The sequence below is a fragment of the Gobius niger genome (assembly GCF_951799975.1).
Source record: "Gobius niger genome assembly, chromosome: 15".
In the NCBI taxonomy this organism is placed as follows: Eukaryota; Metazoa; Chordata; class Actinopteri; order Gobiiformes; family Gobiidae; genus Gobius; species Gobius niger.
This window is the reverse complement of record NC_136866.1, coordinates 29,932,906-29,950,282: the sequence shown is the minus strand read 5'-3', so window position 1 is coordinate 29,950,282 and position 17,377 is coordinate 29,932,906. Positions and strand designations below refer to the sequence as shown.

General features: G+C 44.5%; 3 protein-coding genes across 3 annotated transcripts in view; all 3 read right to left on the bottom strand.

Moving 5' to 3' along the window:
- Positions 1-1,221: 1,221 nt before the first annotated feature.
- Positions 1,222-8,281, bottom strand: LOC306974692 (uncharacterized protein; the record flags this gene model as incomplete). Its single annotated transcript, XM_079572065.1, has 3 exons — positions 7,947-8,281; positions 2,353-2,473; positions 1,222-2,269 (listed from the first exon to the last, which is right to left on the bottom strand). Exons 1-3 carry the CDS (start codon positions 8,254-8,256, stop codon positions 1,222-1,224), a joined length of 1,479 nt encoding a protein of 492 aa, XP_079428191.1. The 5' UTR covers positions 8,257-8,281.
- An 897-nt stretch (positions 8,282-9,178) lies between these two features.
- Positions 9,179-12,974, bottom strand: LOC306974691 (uncharacterized protein; the record flags this gene model as incomplete). The annotated part of the gene is made up of 3 exons (XM_079572064.1): positions 12,908-12,974; positions 10,799-10,919; positions 9,179-10,727 (listed from the first exon to the last, which is right to left on the bottom strand). Exons 2-3 carry the CDS (start codon positions 10,909-10,911, stop codon positions 9,179-9,181), a joined length of 1,662 nt encoding a protein of 553 aa, XP_079428190.1. The 5' UTR covers positions 10,912-10,919; positions 12,908-12,974.
- Positions 12,975-15,385: 2,411 nt separating this feature from the next.
- The window catches only part of LOC306974690 (uncharacterized protein), a gene marked incomplete at its 3' end in the record, with an annotated part of 41,795 nt that continues 39,803 nt past the window's right edge, over positions 15,386-17,377 (bottom strand). The window contains exon 4 of the mRNA XM_079572063.1: positions 15,386-16,700. Within this exon, the coding sequence (XP_079428189.1) occupies positions 15,386-16,700 (1,315 nt within the window). The remainder of the gene's footprint in view (positions 16,701-17,377) is intronic.

Sequence of the window (17,377 nt, the reverse complement as noted above, 5' to 3'; positions counted from 1 at the left end):
AAGAAGCGTCGTATCATCAGTAAATAATATGAATTTCATTTTGGTAGAACTTTGACAAAGACCTTTTAAAAATAGTAACAACACTTTTGGCCCCAAGAATGATCCTTGTGGCAAACCTTTCACAGGTGCCTCCTCCCGTTTTTCATGAACTAATCCCATTTTTATTTAGTTTTTTTTTTTAATTTACAAACATTTATACATACATTAACCAGGTGTAAAATACTAGAGGACAAACTGAATATGTGAGATGTACAGATGTAATACAGATGTGATACAGATGTGATACAGATGCGATACAGACACATCGACTCACTGTCAGAAGGAGACTGGAAGCTTTTTTATCTTGTGTGGAAAATGTAATGAGCCAGTTTAAGGCGAGACACAGCAGGCGAATAGGATGTATGTATATTTACAGATTTCAACTTGAAACTGTTGCTGTCGATCACTGGCATAAATGTGAGAAAAAAATACAAGGCAAGTTTTCTGTCATTTTATCTTTTCATATCCGAACAAGGTGTTTTATGCCTAAAAATGCCCCAAATTTCCCATCTTTTCAGCGACGAAATCTGAATAATGGATAGAGCTACATTCAAATTTATGGTTTCATTTTATTGATGAATGAGTTACCAATACTTTCTCTGAGGGGATTTTGGATTTCTTGTTTAGTTTTAAAATAAGCTGTTTTTTAGTGGAAAAGTTTGTAAAAATGTAATTTTCGCCTTATTTTTTGACATTCAAGACTCAATAAATGGGGCTTAAGGGATTAAATAATAAAAAATCCCTCTGAAAAAATCTTCCAAATATTGTTCAGTCCAAGGCTGGAAAATGTGAAGTCTTTAGGTCCGACTGACGTGGACATAGTGTCGCCACAATGACAGAAAAATGTGTTTTGAGAAAAAGGCCCTTGAAATTGCGTTCTCCCATATAAGTCTATGGGGGAACATTGAATCAGCGCAATATTTAAACATGTTACTGTGAAGATTAGGCATATTTTCTGTTTCCGGGTGAAAGCTTATATGTTCAGAGACCAATTTGGCCCAAAACCTGAAAAAATGTAGTTTTGCCTGTAGTGTCTCCCCTTAAGTATACGTATATTATAATGTTCAAATATGGGGGGGGGGCATCATGCTGTGGGGCTGCTTTTCCTCAGCGAGGACTGGGGAATAAAACATCCCACAGACTGAACAACTGCGTGTTCTTCTATGGATTCCAGACTAACCCTCACAAGTCTTCCCTCCTGTGTAAAGTCTCGTGTCTTTTTAGGCCGTGCTTGTGGACAAAGGTTTTCTCACAGACCGAGCAGCTGAAAGGCCTCTCCCCCGTGTGATGCTTCAAGTGTGCGTTTAGATGCTTCTTTTCCACAAAGGTTTTATCGCAGACCGAGCAGCTGAAAGGCCTCTCCCCCGTGTGATGCTTCATGTGTGCGTTTAGTTTCTTCTCTTCAACAAAGGTTTTATCACAGGCTGAGCAGCTGAAAGGCCTCTCTCCTGTGTGATATTTCATATGAAGAATTTGATTCTTCTTTTCGACAAAACGTTTCTCACAGACTGAGCAGCTGTAAGGCTTCTCTCCCGAGTGATATTTCATGTGCAGATTTAGAGCAGACTTTTTGCAAAATGACTTTTCGCACAGTGAGCAGCTGAAAGGTCTGTCTCCCGTGTGGTTTCTCATGTGTATCGTTAGACTAGTCTTTTCAACAAAGGTTTTATCACAGACTGAGCAGCTGTAAGGTCTCTCTCCTGTGTGTAATCTCATGTGATCAGTGAGGCTACTTTTTCGGGTGACTGTTTTCTCACACACTGGACAGCTGTATGGCTTCTCCCCAGTGTGACATTTTAAATGCCGAGACAAATTAGTGCGTTGGACAAATGTCCTCTTACAGATGGGACAGCTGAAAGGTCTCTCTCCGGTGTGAACTCGAATGTGAATTTGTAAAATCTGTTTTGTCATGAATCTCTTCTCACAAACTGAGCACTGGTGCTTCTTCCCCTCGGCCTCTTCAGCTCCTGACAGGTCCTCCTCGTCCACAGAGGCGCCGGGCTCGGGAGCAGACTTGTATTTGGGGAACAGGCCGGTGCTTCTCGCAGCTGGAGGACTGGACGGTTCCCAGTCGTCGTCATCGTCCGTGTCAGACGAGTGCTCAGTTTGTCCCTCACTTTCTGAGCCGATGTCCTCGCCCTGCGTTTCCTCTCGGTGCTCAGTTTGTCTTTGCTGAAGCAGTGAGGGCTCTTCATTCTTCACACAGACAGTGCTGGACTCTGGGACAGACCTGAAACATTATTAAAAACATAGATTTAAAAGAGTGAAGTGACTCAAGAACCTTTATCAATAATGTAAAGTGTTGGATCCTACACAGGCAGCTCCTCTTCCTCCTGTTTGACGCTCTGCTCCTCTTCCTCCTCTTTAATCTGTGGAGTCTCTGGGGTTTCCTGCTTCAGATCAGGACCAGGACTCAGCGAGGGCGTCTGAACACCTGCAGGAGACAAAGGGAAATACATTATTAGAAGCAGCAGCTCATGTTTTTAAAGGACACTAGTTAGGGATGCACCGATACCGATACCAGTATCGGGTATCAGGCCGATACCACATACTCGTACTCAATCATGAGGTCCCGATACCAGAAACCGACAACATTTGACGTGCGGCCAGTGCAGCTACGAGGCGCAGCTCTCAGCTGAGGAGAGAAGAAGCAACAAACTGGAGAATAGTTTAGTGTAAACACAATAATCCACATAGAGCTGACTTTATTACAGACTGCGCTCTCTAAACCAGAGTCTGAGCTGGATTTAACCAGAGCTAAATGTTGTTAGTGCTGCAGCGTCTGCAGTGTTTACAACATACAGGCTAACGTTGCTAACTCGCTGCTAGCAGTTTTGGCCATTCTGATGCCGTTTTATGCCCAGGGGTTTATTCATCTGAAAAACTAACCCAGCGACTAAAAAGTCCTCAGAAAATCCAAATTAAAGACATACAGCATGTTTATATTGAGGGAAAATGAGCTGCAGCAGAACAATGAAAACGCTGTAGCTACTCGCTAAGTTACTACAAACACACGAGAAAATCTACAGGAGCTGAAGTAAAGACGAAAAGAGACCATTTAAGCAACATCTCAATACTATTGTTAAATAAAAACACATAAATGAATAAAGCTCAGGCATTGGGAGCTTTAGGACATGGGCTTTTCTGTCTGTGATGGACAGAGGCATAAAAATAAAAAATTATATTGAATGAAAATAAATTAATGGCATCAGCACAATTCTGATATAACTGCTCTTAAATGTGTCGCCTACTTTACTTAAGGAAATGTACATGAGTAAATGAACTAATTACAAACCAATCTGCTGTGAAAAAAGTAAGAATGAAGAAAATGCCTTGTACTCGTATCGGTATTCGGTATCGGCGAGTACTTAAATCCAAGTACTCGTACTCGTATCGGTTATAGAAAAAGTGGCATCGGTGCATCCCTAGTTCTAGACCACACTCACTGTCATCAAGGTGTAAAGGAAGAACTGAAGTCAAGCTGCATTAAAGTACCTACAACAAAATCATCCAAGACGCCTTTCTGAGTTCTGACCGGACTCACCTCAGGGATTTGAACCAGTTTTTTATACAAAACAAATCGTTTATTGTTTCCGCAAATGTGGAAAAGTTAGTCCCTCCAACGTCTATAGTTTATTATTATTATTAGGTCCAAATAATTACATGTTAATCACTGGGCTGTTAGTGTCACTAGGGGGGGGTTGCTTGGATGAGCACCTGCCCTTCAAAATACTGCGGTCAAGCCAGCCGTAACGTTGTTTTGTAGTGCGCGATTATTGCCGCTAACACGGTCGGCCAATGCGCTCAGGCTTAGGGACCGTCAACAATGTGTTGTACGTCCTTTTAAACGTCGATTATTACCACGACTGCATGAGGCCAATGCACTGATTAAAAGGGACCGTCAACAACATAATGTACGTGCTCTTAAACGTAGACTACTGTGAATGCGCGAGACCAATGTACGGAGAATTAGGGACCGTCAACAATGTGATTTCGCCTCTAAAAACGGAATCTTTCCGACATTTCGGACGGTATTAAAGAGTCCTTTGAAAGGTTTCACTCATTTCTCAGTGGGTTATTTTTACTCACCTCTCACACTCATTATGTGCCTAATTTTACCCAATTTCACTGTAGAATTTATGAATAAATACACAACCAATATGACTATTTGGTCATTTTGACGTCTCACACTCACTATGTATAAATAAATAAAGCACTCGGATAAGTTGTGTTTACAATTGTACCTGTGAGGGAATACATTTTGATTGATTTTTACAAAACGGGCCTCTGTCTTCTTTTCCTCTACAAACGAGTACGCCGACAGAATTATAATATTAGTATTAGAAATAAATTAGAAATTAGAAATTAGAAATAATTTCGGCCGCTTTACACTCGGCTCTCAAACCAGACACCTCCGGTCCCTGGCTGCGCCTCGAAATTCTGGTCATAAAAATAACTTTTTGTTTAATCATTCATAAAGCACATTTCTTGTGGCCAGCACAGATTCAATGTGCCTGTGAATAAAATAAATACATGACACAACATTAAAAGCAGAACTCAAATACATTCCATCCATCCATTTTCTTCCGCTTTATCCGGGGCCGGGTCGCGGGGGCAGCGTCTCAGCAGAGATGCCCAAACTTCCCGATCCACACACACCTCCTCCAGCTGTTCTGACCCCGAGGCGGCACCAGGCCAGCTCGGAGACATAGTCCCACCAGCGTGTCCTGGGTCTTCCACGAGGCCTTGTCCCACTAGGACATGCCTGGAACACCTCCCGCGGGAGGCGACCAGGAGGCTCCGGAACAGATGCCCGAGCCACCTCAGCTGCTCCTTTCGACGTGAAGGAGCAGCGACTCTACTCCGAGCTCCTCCCGGGTAACTGAGCTCCTCACCCCCAGCCACCCTGCGAAGGAAACTCATTTCGGCCGCTTGTATTCGCGATCTCGTCCTTTCGGTCATGACCCAAATCTCATGACCATAGGTGAGGGCGGGAACGTAGATCGATCGGTAAATCGAGAGCTTTGCCCCGACTCAGCTCCCTCTTCACCACGACAGACCGATACAGCGACCGCATCACTGCTGACGCCGCACCGATCCGTCTGTCCATCTCACGCTCCATCCGTCCCTCACTGAGAACAAGACCCCGAGATACTTGAACTCCTCCACTTGAGGCAAGGACTCCCCACCGACCTGTAGAGGGGAAGGAGAACCATGGCCTCAGATGTGGAGGTGCTGATCCTCATCCCGGCCGCTACACACTCGGCTGCAAACCGCCCCAGAGCAGCTGAAGGTCCAACAGAACAACATCATCCGCAAACAGCAGAGATGAGACTCTGAGGCTCCCAGACCGGACACCCTCCGGCCCCTGGCTGCGCCGAGAAATTCTGTCCATAAAAGTAATGAACAGAACCAGTGACAAAGGGCAGCCCTGGCGGAGACCAACACGCACCGGGAACAGGTCTGATTTACTGCCGGCAATTGCGAATTGAACTCCCCACCCGCACTGTACACAGTGTTGGTGAAGCACTGCTTCCCCCTCCTGAGGCGCCGGATGGTTTGCCAGAATTTCCTCGAGGCCGACCGATAGTCTTCCTCCATGGCCTCCCCGAACTCCTCCCAGACCCGAGTTTTAGCCTCCGCGACCGCACGAGCCGCAGCACGCTTGGCCTGCCGGTACCTCTCAGCTGCCTCAGGAGTCCCACAAGCCAACAAGGCCAGGTAGGACTCCTTCTTCAGCTTGACGGCATCCCTAACTTCCGGGCGCCACCACCGGGTTCGGGGATTGCCGCCGCGACAGGCACCAGAGACCTGACGGCCACAACTACGAGCAGCCGCATCGACAATGGAGGAGGAGAACAGAGTCCACTCGGACTCCATGTCCCCAGCCTCCCTCGGAATCTGGGTGAAGCTCTTCCGGAGGTGGGAGTTGAAGACCCCACTGACAGAGGGATCCGCCAGACGTTCCCAGCAGACCCTCACAACACGCTTGGGCCTGCCAGGTCTGACCGGCTTCCTCCCCTGCCAGCGGATCCAGCTCACCACCAGGTGGTGATCGGTTGACAGCTCAGCCCCTCTCTTCACCCGAGTGTCCGAGACACGCGGCCGGAGATCAGACGACACAACTACAAAGTCGATCATCGACCTCCTGCCTAGGGTGTCCTGGTGCCACGTGCACTTATGGACACCCTTGTGCTCGAACATGGTGTTCGTTATGGACAAACTGTGACTAGCACAGAAGTCCAATAACAGAACACCACTCGGGTTCAGATCGGGGAGGCCGTTCCTCCCAATCACTCCCTCCCAGGTCTCACTGTCGTTACCCACGTGGGCGTTGAAGTCCCCCAGCAGAATAATGGAGTCCCCAGTCGGAGCACTATCTAGTACCCCTCCCAGGGACTCCAAGAAGGCCGGGTACTCTGCACCGATGTTGGGCCCGTAGGCCGAAACAACGGTGAGAGACCTGTCCCCGACCCGAAGGCGTAGGGACGCGACCCTCTCGTCCACTGGGGTGAACTCCAACACGTGACGGCTGAGCTGGGGGGATATGAGCAAACCCACCCCAGCCCGCCGCCTCTCCCCGCGGGCAACTCCAGAAAAATGGAGAGTCCAGCCTCTCTCCAGGAGTTGGGATCCGGAACCCAAGCTGTGCGTGGAGGTGAGCCCGACTATATCTAGTCGGTATCTCTCAACCTCCCGCACAAGCTCAGGCTCCTCCCCCCAGCACAACCTCCCGCACAAGCTCAGGCTCCTTCCCCCCAGCGAGGTGACGTTCCATGTCCCGAACGCCAGAAGCTGCGCATGTGGACCAGGTCGTTGAGGCACCCGCCTCTGACCGCCACCCAGTCCTCTCCGCACCCGACCCCTACGGATCCCTCTGCGGGTGGTGAGTCCACAGGAGGGCGGGCCCCGTGGGCAGAGACCCGGCCACCAGACGCTCGCGTTCGGGCACCAACCCCAGGCCTGGCTCCAGGGTGGGGCCCCGGCTGCGCCATGCCGGGCGACGTCTCGGTCCTTGAATGTCGTACGTCCATGAGGGTCTTCTGAACTGCTCTTCGTCTGACCCGTCACCTCGGACCTGTTTGCCATGGGAGACCCTACCAGGGGCATAAAGCCCCAGACAACAGAGCTCCTCGGATCATTCGGGCACTCAAACAACCCCACGTTAAGGCAGCAGTTCACGGGGTTGCTCAAATACACGCGCTCAGAGCCCACAGAGCCGGATTCATTTTGCTTCGGCCAAATGTAGCAACAAAACTCCGGACGCAAGGACTTTTTTTTTGCAAATCTGATATTGGGAAGAGTTTGGGCTGGATCTTGTTAGCGGCACTTGCTGATTGTTTTTTGTATATATTTTTTTATATATGTAAACGGAAAAAGGACCGTGAAATTGGGTCAAATTAGGCACATAGTGAGAGTGAGAGGTGAGTAATAATAACCCACTGAGAAATGAGTGAAACCTTTCAAAGGACTCTTTAATACCATCCGAAATGTCGGAAAGATTCCATTTTAGAGGAGAAATCACATTGTTGACGGTCCCTAATTCTCCGTACATTCGTCTCGCGCATTCACCGTAGTCTACGTTTAAGAGCACGTACATTATGTTGTTGACGGTCCCTATTATTCAGTGCATTGGCCTCATGCAGTCGTGGTGATAATCGACGCTTAAAAGGACGTACAACACATTGTTGACGGTCCCTAAGCCTGAGCGCATTGGCCGACCGTGTTAGTGGCAATAAGCGCGCACTACAAAACAACGTTACGGCTCACTTGACCGCAGTTTCAAAATGGTCGTGTCTCACCAGTGTAGAGCCGTGTCTCACCAGTGTAGAGCCGTGTCTCACCAGTGTAGAGCCGTGTAGAGCCAGTGTAGAGCCGTGTAGAGCCAGTGTAGAGCCGTGTCTCACCAGTGTAGAGCCGTGTAGAGCCAGTGTAGAGCTCTCGGAGGATCTTCAGCGCTTTCCTTCCATCGTCTGTGGCTTCTCTCCTCACGAGGGAAAGGCTTTTCTCATCCAACACTTGAAGAAGCTCCGCATAAGCTTCTTTATTTCTCTCCTCGTTGTATTTCTCCTCTTCTTCTTCTTCGTCTGGCTCGTCCAAAATGGCGCCCTTTAGCCCAAGTTTCCGCAAGTGTCCCAAGAATGTACTTTCCCACAGCTCGTACTTTGTTTCGTCCCCGTTAAAGAACAAACGGCTCCTCCGGTTTCCTCCGTCCATCTTTTTAAGGACGAGAAAACGACGATAACTCTGCCTTCAGCGGAGGAGAAACATCACAGCTCTGCGTAACTGTCCCACAAGGCAGTGCGTCATGTGTTCAACTTCCGGTGTTGGACTTTTCAGTGTAAAAGACAGAACTGTAAAAACTACATACGTTTTAACCTCTTACCCCCCGCCTCAACCGAGCGCATTTTCTCCAGTTCAGCTTTACCCAAATCTAAACGTTTACAGCCTGAAGGCCAGAGCGACGCTTCATTTGAAAGCTTAGACCTACAAAAGTGATCAGAACTTTTTGGTCACATTGTCGTCACATTTTGTTGTCGCGTTTTCGTTACTTTTGGTTGTGTTTTCTTTGTGCTTTTTTTCACTTTTTGTTTTTGTTTTTACTTTTTTTTTTTTTTTTTTTTTTTTGTACTTTTTTTTTTTCTTTTCATTTTTTTGTCCTTTTTGTCACTTTTGCTTTTTTTTGTCACTTTTTGTCGTGTTTTCGTTACTTTTGGTTGTGTTTTCTTTGTGCTTTTTTTCACTTTTTTTTGGTCGTTTTTACTTTTTTTTTTCTCACTTTTTGTTGTGGGTTTTTTTTGTAAACATTTTTTTTTATTTAATTTTTTTGTCCTTTTTGTCACTTTTTTATTGTGCTTTTTTCACTTTTGCTTTTTTTTTTGTGTCACTTTTTGTCGTGTTTTGGTGACATGTCTCTGTTTAAGGCCGGACTCTTGTGTTTAAAAGTCTGTGGGTTTTTATCATTTAAGCAGAGCGTGAAGAGCGCTGGGCCCAGGACGGACCCCTGAGGAAAACCACAGCTCTTTCCACTAAAAACAAACGTGTTTAAGGTGAACCAGTCAGAAAAAAAAACACTCCCAACCAGGACACACATTTTATTCTTTTCATTCAGACATTTAAAAACAACAACATTTACGGATCAAACATTACAAACGTTCAGCTGAAAGGTTTTTGTCTTGTGTAAATTCTCGTGTTTTTTTAAAACGCTCTCGTGGACAAAGGTTTTGTCACAGACTGAGCAGCTGTAAGGTCTCTCCCCCGTGTGATATTTCATATGTAAAAGCAAATTCTTCTCTTCAACAAAAGTTTTATAACAATCAGAGCAGCTGTAAGGCCTCTCTCCCGAGTGTTGTTTCATGTGTGTGTTTAGAGAACCCTTTCGGAAAAAAGTTTGCTCGCACAGTGAACAGCTGTAAGGCCTCTGTCCCGAGTGTTTCCTCATGTGTATGTTCAGACTCCGTTGTCGGGTGAATGTTTTGTCGCAGATCGAGCACGTGGGAAGTTTCCCCGTGTGGATCTTTACATGTGTGGTGAGCTGACTTTTCTGTTTATATGTTCTAGTACAGAACGAGCAGCTGAAAGGCCTCTCTCCTGTGTGAACGCGGATGTGATTCTGTAAAACCTGCTTCGTCACAAACGTCTTGTTACAAACCGAGCACTGATTCTCTCCTCTGTGCGTCTTCATGTGCGCAGTGAGATTCTTCTTCTCGGCGAACGTTTCCTCGCACAGTGAACAGCTGAAAGACCTCTGTGAGTGCTTCCTCATGTGCATGTCCAGAGTCCTCTGTCGGGTGAATGTTTTGTCGCAGATGGAGCACGTGGGCAGTTTCCCCGTGTGGATCTTTACATGCGTGGTGAGCTGACTCTGCTGTTTATACGCGACCTGACAGAACGAGCAGCTGAAAGGCCTCTCTCCTGTGTGGACGCGGATGTGATTCTGTAAAACCTGCTTCGTCGCGAACGTCTTGTGACAAACCGAGCACTGATTCTCTCCCGTGTGAGTCCGCACGTGTGCAGTGAGGTCTTTCCTCGTGGCGAACGTTTCCTCGCACACAGAACAGCTGAAAGGCGTCTCTCCTGCGTGAATTCCGATGTGATTTTGTAAGTTCTGTTTCCTCCCAAATGTCTTGTTACAAACTGAGCACCGGTGCTTCCTCTCGGCGCCCCCTGGTGTGTGCGTCCTCATGTGCACAGTCAGATTCTTACTTTTGGCGAATGTTTCCTCACACAGAGAACAGCTGTAAGGCCCCTGTGAGTGGGTTTTCATGTGTGTAGTTAGATGACTGTTTTGGACAAATGTTTTATTACAGATGGAGCAGCTGAAAGGTCTCTCTCCTGTGTGAACTCGGATGTGATTTTGTAAATGATGTCTCAACACAAATCTCTTGTTACAAACTGAGCACCGGTGCTTCTTCCCCTCGGCCTCTTCAGCTCCTGACAGGTCCTCGTCGTCCACAGGGGCGCCGGGCTCTGGAGCAGACTTGTATTTGGGGAACAGGCCGGTGCTTCTGGCAGCTGGAGGACTGGGCGGTTCCCAGTCGTCGTCATCGTCGGTGTCAGACGAGTGCTCGGTTTGTCCCTCACTCTCTGAACTGTCCTGCGTTTCCTCTCGGTGCTCAGTTTGTCTTTGCTGAAGCAGAGAGGGCTCTTCGCTCTTCACACAGACGGCGCTGGACTCTGGGACAGACCTGAACAATGATTAAAAACATTGATTTAAAAGTGTTATGAGTATTTGTCAGTTTAAAGTGCTGGATCCTACACTGGCAGCTGCTCTTCCTCCTGTTTGATGCTCTGCTCCTCTGGCTCCTCTTTAATCTGTGGAGTCTCTGGGATTTCCTGCTTCAGATCAGGACCAGGACTCAGCGAGGACATCTGGACGCCTGCAGGAGACAGAGAGAACTACATTATGATGGAAAAGAAGACTTAAGTTCTGAAGAAGACTGTTTTACAGATCGCTCGTCAGCTGAGTCTCCCTCAGTCAGAAGGAAAAGGCAAAACTCCAAAGGTTCAGATCAGTGGGTTTATTGAAGCAGATGAAACCTTATCACTTAACACATCTACACATCTGTAAATACAATCCTGCTGTTGTTCCATATTTTACCTTTTATTATTCATCTTATTCATTGAACATTCTCCTGTGTGGCCCTGAAGCCTCATAGTTTCAAATTGTGCAGCTTATTTTGATCCAGTTTCTGTGTTTTGTGAACCTGTTCTCAAACCACGTACGTGACTTTGTTTAATAAGGTTTATGACGGTGGAAAAATCAGGGCGTCCATTTTCAGGCCATTCAACCAAAAGTGGAATGAATGAGGGAAGATCGTCTGAGAACTTTTAATCTACACGTGAACAAAACATTTTCTTTGTTTCGAACGTGAAAAGGAAACGACAGAAGTGACACCAGTTACTTCAGCTTCACAGAGGAGACGGTTTTAACGTCTTAACTCCCACCTGAACATGTTTTCTCCAAATTCTCCAAATCTAAAAAAACAAAACAAAAAAGTGACAAAAATCCAGCAAAAAAATGACAAAAAAAATGACAAAAATCCTGCAAAAAATGACAAAAAAAATGACAAAAATCCAGCAAAAAATGACAAAAAACTGCAAAAAAAGACAAAAAATATTACAAAAATCCAGCAAAAAAAATCCAGCAAAAAATGACAAAAATCCAGCAAAAAAAAGACAAAAATCCAGCAAAAAAAAGACAAAAATCCAGCAAAAAAAGACAAAAAAAAGACAAAAATCCAGCAAAAAAAAGACAAAAATCCAGCAAAAAAAGACAAAAAAAAGACAAAAATCCAGCAAAAAAAGACGAAAAAATAACAAAAATCCAACAAAAAAAAGACAAAAATCCAGCAAAAAAATGACAAAAAAATGACAAAAATCCAGCAAAAAATTACAAAAAAAGACAAAAATCCAGCAAAAAAAAAGACAAAAATCCAGCAAAAAAAGACAAAAATAAAAGACAAAAATCCAACAAAAAAAGATGAAAAAATAACAAAAATCCAACAAAAAAATGACAAAAGAGCAGCAAAAAAGTAATAAAAAAGAGGCAAAATCACAAAAGGGAAATAAAAAGTGACGACAATGGCAAAGAGGAGAGAATGGGTTTGGTTTGGGCGGGGGGTCAGAGGTTAAACTGAGCTGCTAAACCCACTGTGACATTTACCTGTGTAACTTTTTGCTTTTTTCTGCTACTACAGCTTCAACTTTTATCCTGTCGCTTTTATATTGTTATTAAATGAAAATCCTGCAGCCCAACATGTAGCTTTGCAGCTTATGAGCAAATGGCACATGGTTCATTCAGCAGCTAAGCTACCGCTGCTAACGCTAACGATAATGTTTGTTTTAAAACCCAGAGAATCATTCATTAGATCTAATCCTGAACATGTTTGATGAGTTTGAATATTCACCGATTCAAAGTGCATGATCCACGGCCACCAGGGGGAGCTGCTTCCTCAGTAATGAGCCCTGACGGATGTTCGCTTTCAATAAACTCACTGATATAAGTTTCCACAAAATGTTTCTGACTCTGGTTTGGAAAACTTTATCCCCAGGACAAGAAACGTTCCTTTTTCCACATATATATAAACACTAATGCAATTTTTAACTCTCAAAAGGGGACGTTCCCGGATGTTGCTCCCATCAAAACACTGTTGTTGTGTCTTAGATGTAGCACTTAGCTAGCACCCACCTAGCTAGCACCCATTTATCATTTGTTTTTCATTCTCAACTGTCGATTCTGACTCTTATAATCTTGTAAATGTAACCTTAAGTATACATAAAGAACAAAACAAAGCTCCCGCTAGCTAACAGTGCTGTTAGCTGTTAGCTCCGTGTCAGCTCAGGCTAACCCCGGGCTGTGTCTCACCAGTGAAGAGCTCTCGGAGGAGCTTTAGCGCTTTCCTTCCACCGTCTGTGGCTTTTCTCCTCCGTCCATCTTTAAAGAGCGAGAAAACTGTGAAAACACGTGTATATTTAGCGGCGCAACTTAGCAGCATCTGGGTCAAAGGGATAATGCGTCATTTCCTCAACTTCCGGTGTTGGTCCTTTCAGTGTAAAAGAAATACATTTTAAAAACTACATAAGTTTTAACCTCTTACCTCCCGCCTGAACCAAATGCATTCTGTCCTCTTTGGCTGTTATATAGGCCTGTGTAACAGCTCATTTGAAAGCTAAGACCCACAAAAGGCGGCACGGTAGCGCAGCGGTTAGCGCCTCCGCTTCACAGCTAGAAGGTCCCGGGTTCGACTCCCACCAAGGACGGGGCCTTTCTGTGTGGAGTTTGCATGTTCTCCCCGTGTCTGCGTAGGTTTCCTCCGGGTACTCCGGTTTCCCCTACCACTAAAAACATGTGCAATAGGTGAATCCTCCAGCCAGGTGATTCTGACCATCAGCCTGGCTCCACATCATGGAGATGGGTCCCCGGGCGCGGCACTGCCGTCGACCACCGCTCCTTACGGGTTGCCCCAGCGGCATCGAAGGATGGGTTAAATGCAGAGGACAAATTTCCCTACGGGGACAATAAAGTTAACAAACAAACAAAAAACGGATCTTTTTCCTCGTGTTGTTGCTGTGTTGTGTCACCTTTTTTTTAATGTTTTTTTTTTTTTTTTTTTGGTCAAATTTTTGTTGAATTTTTGTCACATTTTTGTTGAATTTTTGTCACTTTTTGGTTGAATTTTTGCCATTTTTCTTGCGTTTACATCCTTGTTTTCTTCTCATTTTTTGTGGCTGTTTTGGTGCTTTTTTCCCAAGAATCTTTTTGATGAAATGTGACAAAAAATTTGACAAAAAATGTACAAAAAAGTGAGAAAAATAGAGAAAAATGTACCAAAAAATATTGACTAAAAAGTGACAAAAAAGTGACAAAAAATGTACAAAAAAATTACCAAAATGGGAATTTTTTTACAAAGATTTGATGAAAAAGTGACAAAAATTTGATGAAAAAATGGAGAAAAATTTGACAAAAAATTGAGAAAAAATTGTCGAAAATGTGACAAAAAAATGGACAAAAAAGTGATAAGAATTTGACACAAAAAATGCGAATAATTTGACGAAAAAGGGACAAAAAAGTCAAGAAAATGTGACAAAAATGAGACGACTGCCCAACAAAAAAAGTGAGGAAAAAGATCAATTTAGTTTTGTAGGTCTTAGCTTTCAAATGAGGCGTTACACTGGCCTACAGGATTTGGGTAGAGCTGAACTGGAGAAAATGGGATCCGTTCAGGTGGGAGTTAAGAGGTTAAGAGCTGTTGAAAAATGGCCAAAGACACGAGAAAGTTTGGTTCAACATCACCTTAACTGAGAGGTTAAGGACTTGAGAGGTCAATGTTTGTGGGATATCATCATTCAACCCCTTAACTCCCACCTGAACCGAGCACATTTTCTCCAGTTCGGCTTTACCCAAATCTAAAAGCTTCTTGACCGAAGAGCTGCAGTGTGATGCCTGATTTGAAAGCGAAGACCTACATACAAATGTGACTGAAACCTTTTGACTCGTTGTCGGTGCATTTTTGTCATGTTTTTTGTTGCTTTTTCATGACTTTTTTCGTGTGGCTTTTTCGTGTGTTTTCGTCTGTTCTTTTGTTGCTTTTTTCATCGCTTTGTCGTCGTGTTTTCGTCACTTTTTTGCATAGCCGTGAAAAGATGTTTCAGTTAGGGGGCGCTGAGGGACAAAATTTACCCCAGAAAAGTGAGAAAACATTGACAAAAGTGTGACAAAAAAATGACAAAAATGTGACAAAAATTTGACGAAAAAATTACACAAATTTGACGAAAATATGACAAAAAAGGACAAAAATTTGACCAAAAAATGACTAAAAATTGACAAAAAAATGACCAAAAAAATGACCAAAAAAAGACAAAAAAAAGACAAATATGTGGGGGAAAAAATGACAAAAATTTGACGAAAAAATTACGAAAATTTGACAAAAAAAAATACTAAAAATTGAAAAAAATAAATTAATAAAAAAAACAATAAAAATGAAAAAAAAAAAGGAACACCACAGCTCTTTCCCTTCTTCTAAAACAAACGTGTGTGTGTGTGCGGTGAACCAGTCAGAAAAAACACTCCCAACAAGGACACACATTGTTTCCTCTTTATTCTTTTCATTCAAGCAAGTAAAAAAAAAAAAAACATTTCAAGATTAAACATTAAATGCGACATTAAAAGACGGGCAGAACCGCACGAATACTGTTCAATCAGATGGGCCGATCAATATACATTCATAAACTAACTATTTTACAAACAGAATCATCGTAACTAGTTATTGAACAACTCTGATGTGGAAGATTTCACTTAAAGAACAAGAAACACTGACTACAGGAGGTTAAACGACCGCTACGTTCATGCAGTTTCCTCCGCTTTAGTTTCCCCGTCTGACGGCGCGGTGATACAAAAGAACTCCTCCCTGTTCGGCTTCACGCAGACTCTCGTCTTGTGTAGATTCTCGTGTTTTTTCAGGATACTCTTGTGGACAAAGGTGCTGTTGCAGATGGAGCAGCTGTAAGGTCTCTCTCCCGTGTGGTATTTCATGTGCAACATCAAACTCCTCTTCTCCACAAAGGTTTTATAGCAGGACGTGCAGCTGAAAGGCCTCTCCCCCGTGTGCTGCTTCATGTGCGCGGTGAGGGAATCCTTCCGGCAGAAGATTTTGTGACACACGGAGCAGCTGTGCGTCTTCTCGCCCGTGTGCCTCCTCATGTGGATGGTGAGGCTCCTCTGCTGGGAGAAGGTCTTGCCGCAGATGGAGCACTTGGGCCGCTCCCCCGCGTGGATCTTCAAATGCGTGGTGAGGTGGTTCTTCTGTTTGTACGTGCGGTCGCAGAACGAGCAGCCGAACGGCCGCTCTCCCGTGTGAACTCGGATGTGATTTTGCAGCTTGTGCTTCGTCAGGAAGACCTTGTCGCAGAACGAGCACTGCTTCTCGGCCGCCTCGCCGGCGCCCTCCCCCGCGTGCGTCCCCGCGTGCTCCGTCAAATCCTTCTTCTTGGCAAACGTTTCCTCGCACAGGGAGCAGCTGTACGGCCGCCCCCCCGTGTGCTTCTTCATGTGCGCCGTGAGGTTGCTGTTTTGGGTGAACGTTTGCTTGCAGATGGAGCAGGTGAAAGGTTTCTCTCCGGTGTGAACTCGGATGTGGTTTCGTAGGATCAGTTTGGTCCCGAACCCCCGGTTACAAAAGGGACACAGGTGTTTCTTCTCGGCCTCCTCACTAGCGCCCCCTCCTGTGTGCGTCTTCATGTGCGCGGTTAGAAGATACTCCTTGGCAAACACGACCTTACACAGTGAGCAGCTGTAAGGCCCCTCTCTTGAGTGGATTTTCATGTGTGTGGTTAGATTACTGTTCTGGGCAAATGTTTGATTGCAGATGGAGCAGCTGAAAGGTCTCTCTCCCGTGTGAATTCGAATGTGTTTTTGTAAACCATCTTTCCGGTCAAATCTCTTGTAACAAACGGAGCATTGGTACTTCTTCATCTCGGCCCAGTCGGTTTCTGACAGGTCCTCGTCGTTGGCAGAGGCGCCGGGCTCCTGGGCCGGCTGGTTCTGGGGGAAGAGGGCGGTGCTTTTGGTGGTTGAGCTCCTGAAGAGTTCCCAGTCGTCATCGTCGTCGGTGTCGGAGTCGTCTCTCTTCACACAGACGGTGCTGAACTCCGGGACAGACCTGGAAACAGGAGAAGTGTGAGGGTTTGTCAGTGAAGTGTCATAACTCCCACCTGAACCGAGCACGTTTTCTCCAGCTTTACCCCAATCCAAAAGCTTCTGGGAAAAAGGTGTGAAAGTAGCGACAGAACTGAGACGAAAACAAGGATGGAAATGTGAAAAAAGTGACAAAAAAGTGACAAAAAAAATTACCAAAATGGAAAAAAAATTGACAAAGATTTGACGAAAATGTGACAAAAAATGGACAAAAAATGTTCAATAAAATGACAAAAATTCTACAAAAAAGTGAGAAAAATTTGACGAAAAATAGAGAAAAATGTACAAAAAAGTGACGAAAAAGTGAGAAAGATTTGACGAAAAAGTGACAAAAAATGTGACAAAAAATTTGACAAATAATGGAGAAAAAAATGGAGAAAAATTGGACGAAAAAGTGAGAAAAATTTGATAAAAAATTGAAAGAAAAAAAAAGACGAAAAATTGAGAAAAAATGGACGGAAATGTGACAAAAAAATGGACAAAAAATGTACAATAAAATGACAAAAATTCTACAAAAAGTGAGAAAAATTTGACAAAAAAGTGACAAAAAAGTGACAAAAAATGTACAAAAAAATTACCAAAATGGAAAAAAAATTGACAAAGATTTGACGAAAAAGTGACAAAAAATGAGAAAAAATTGAT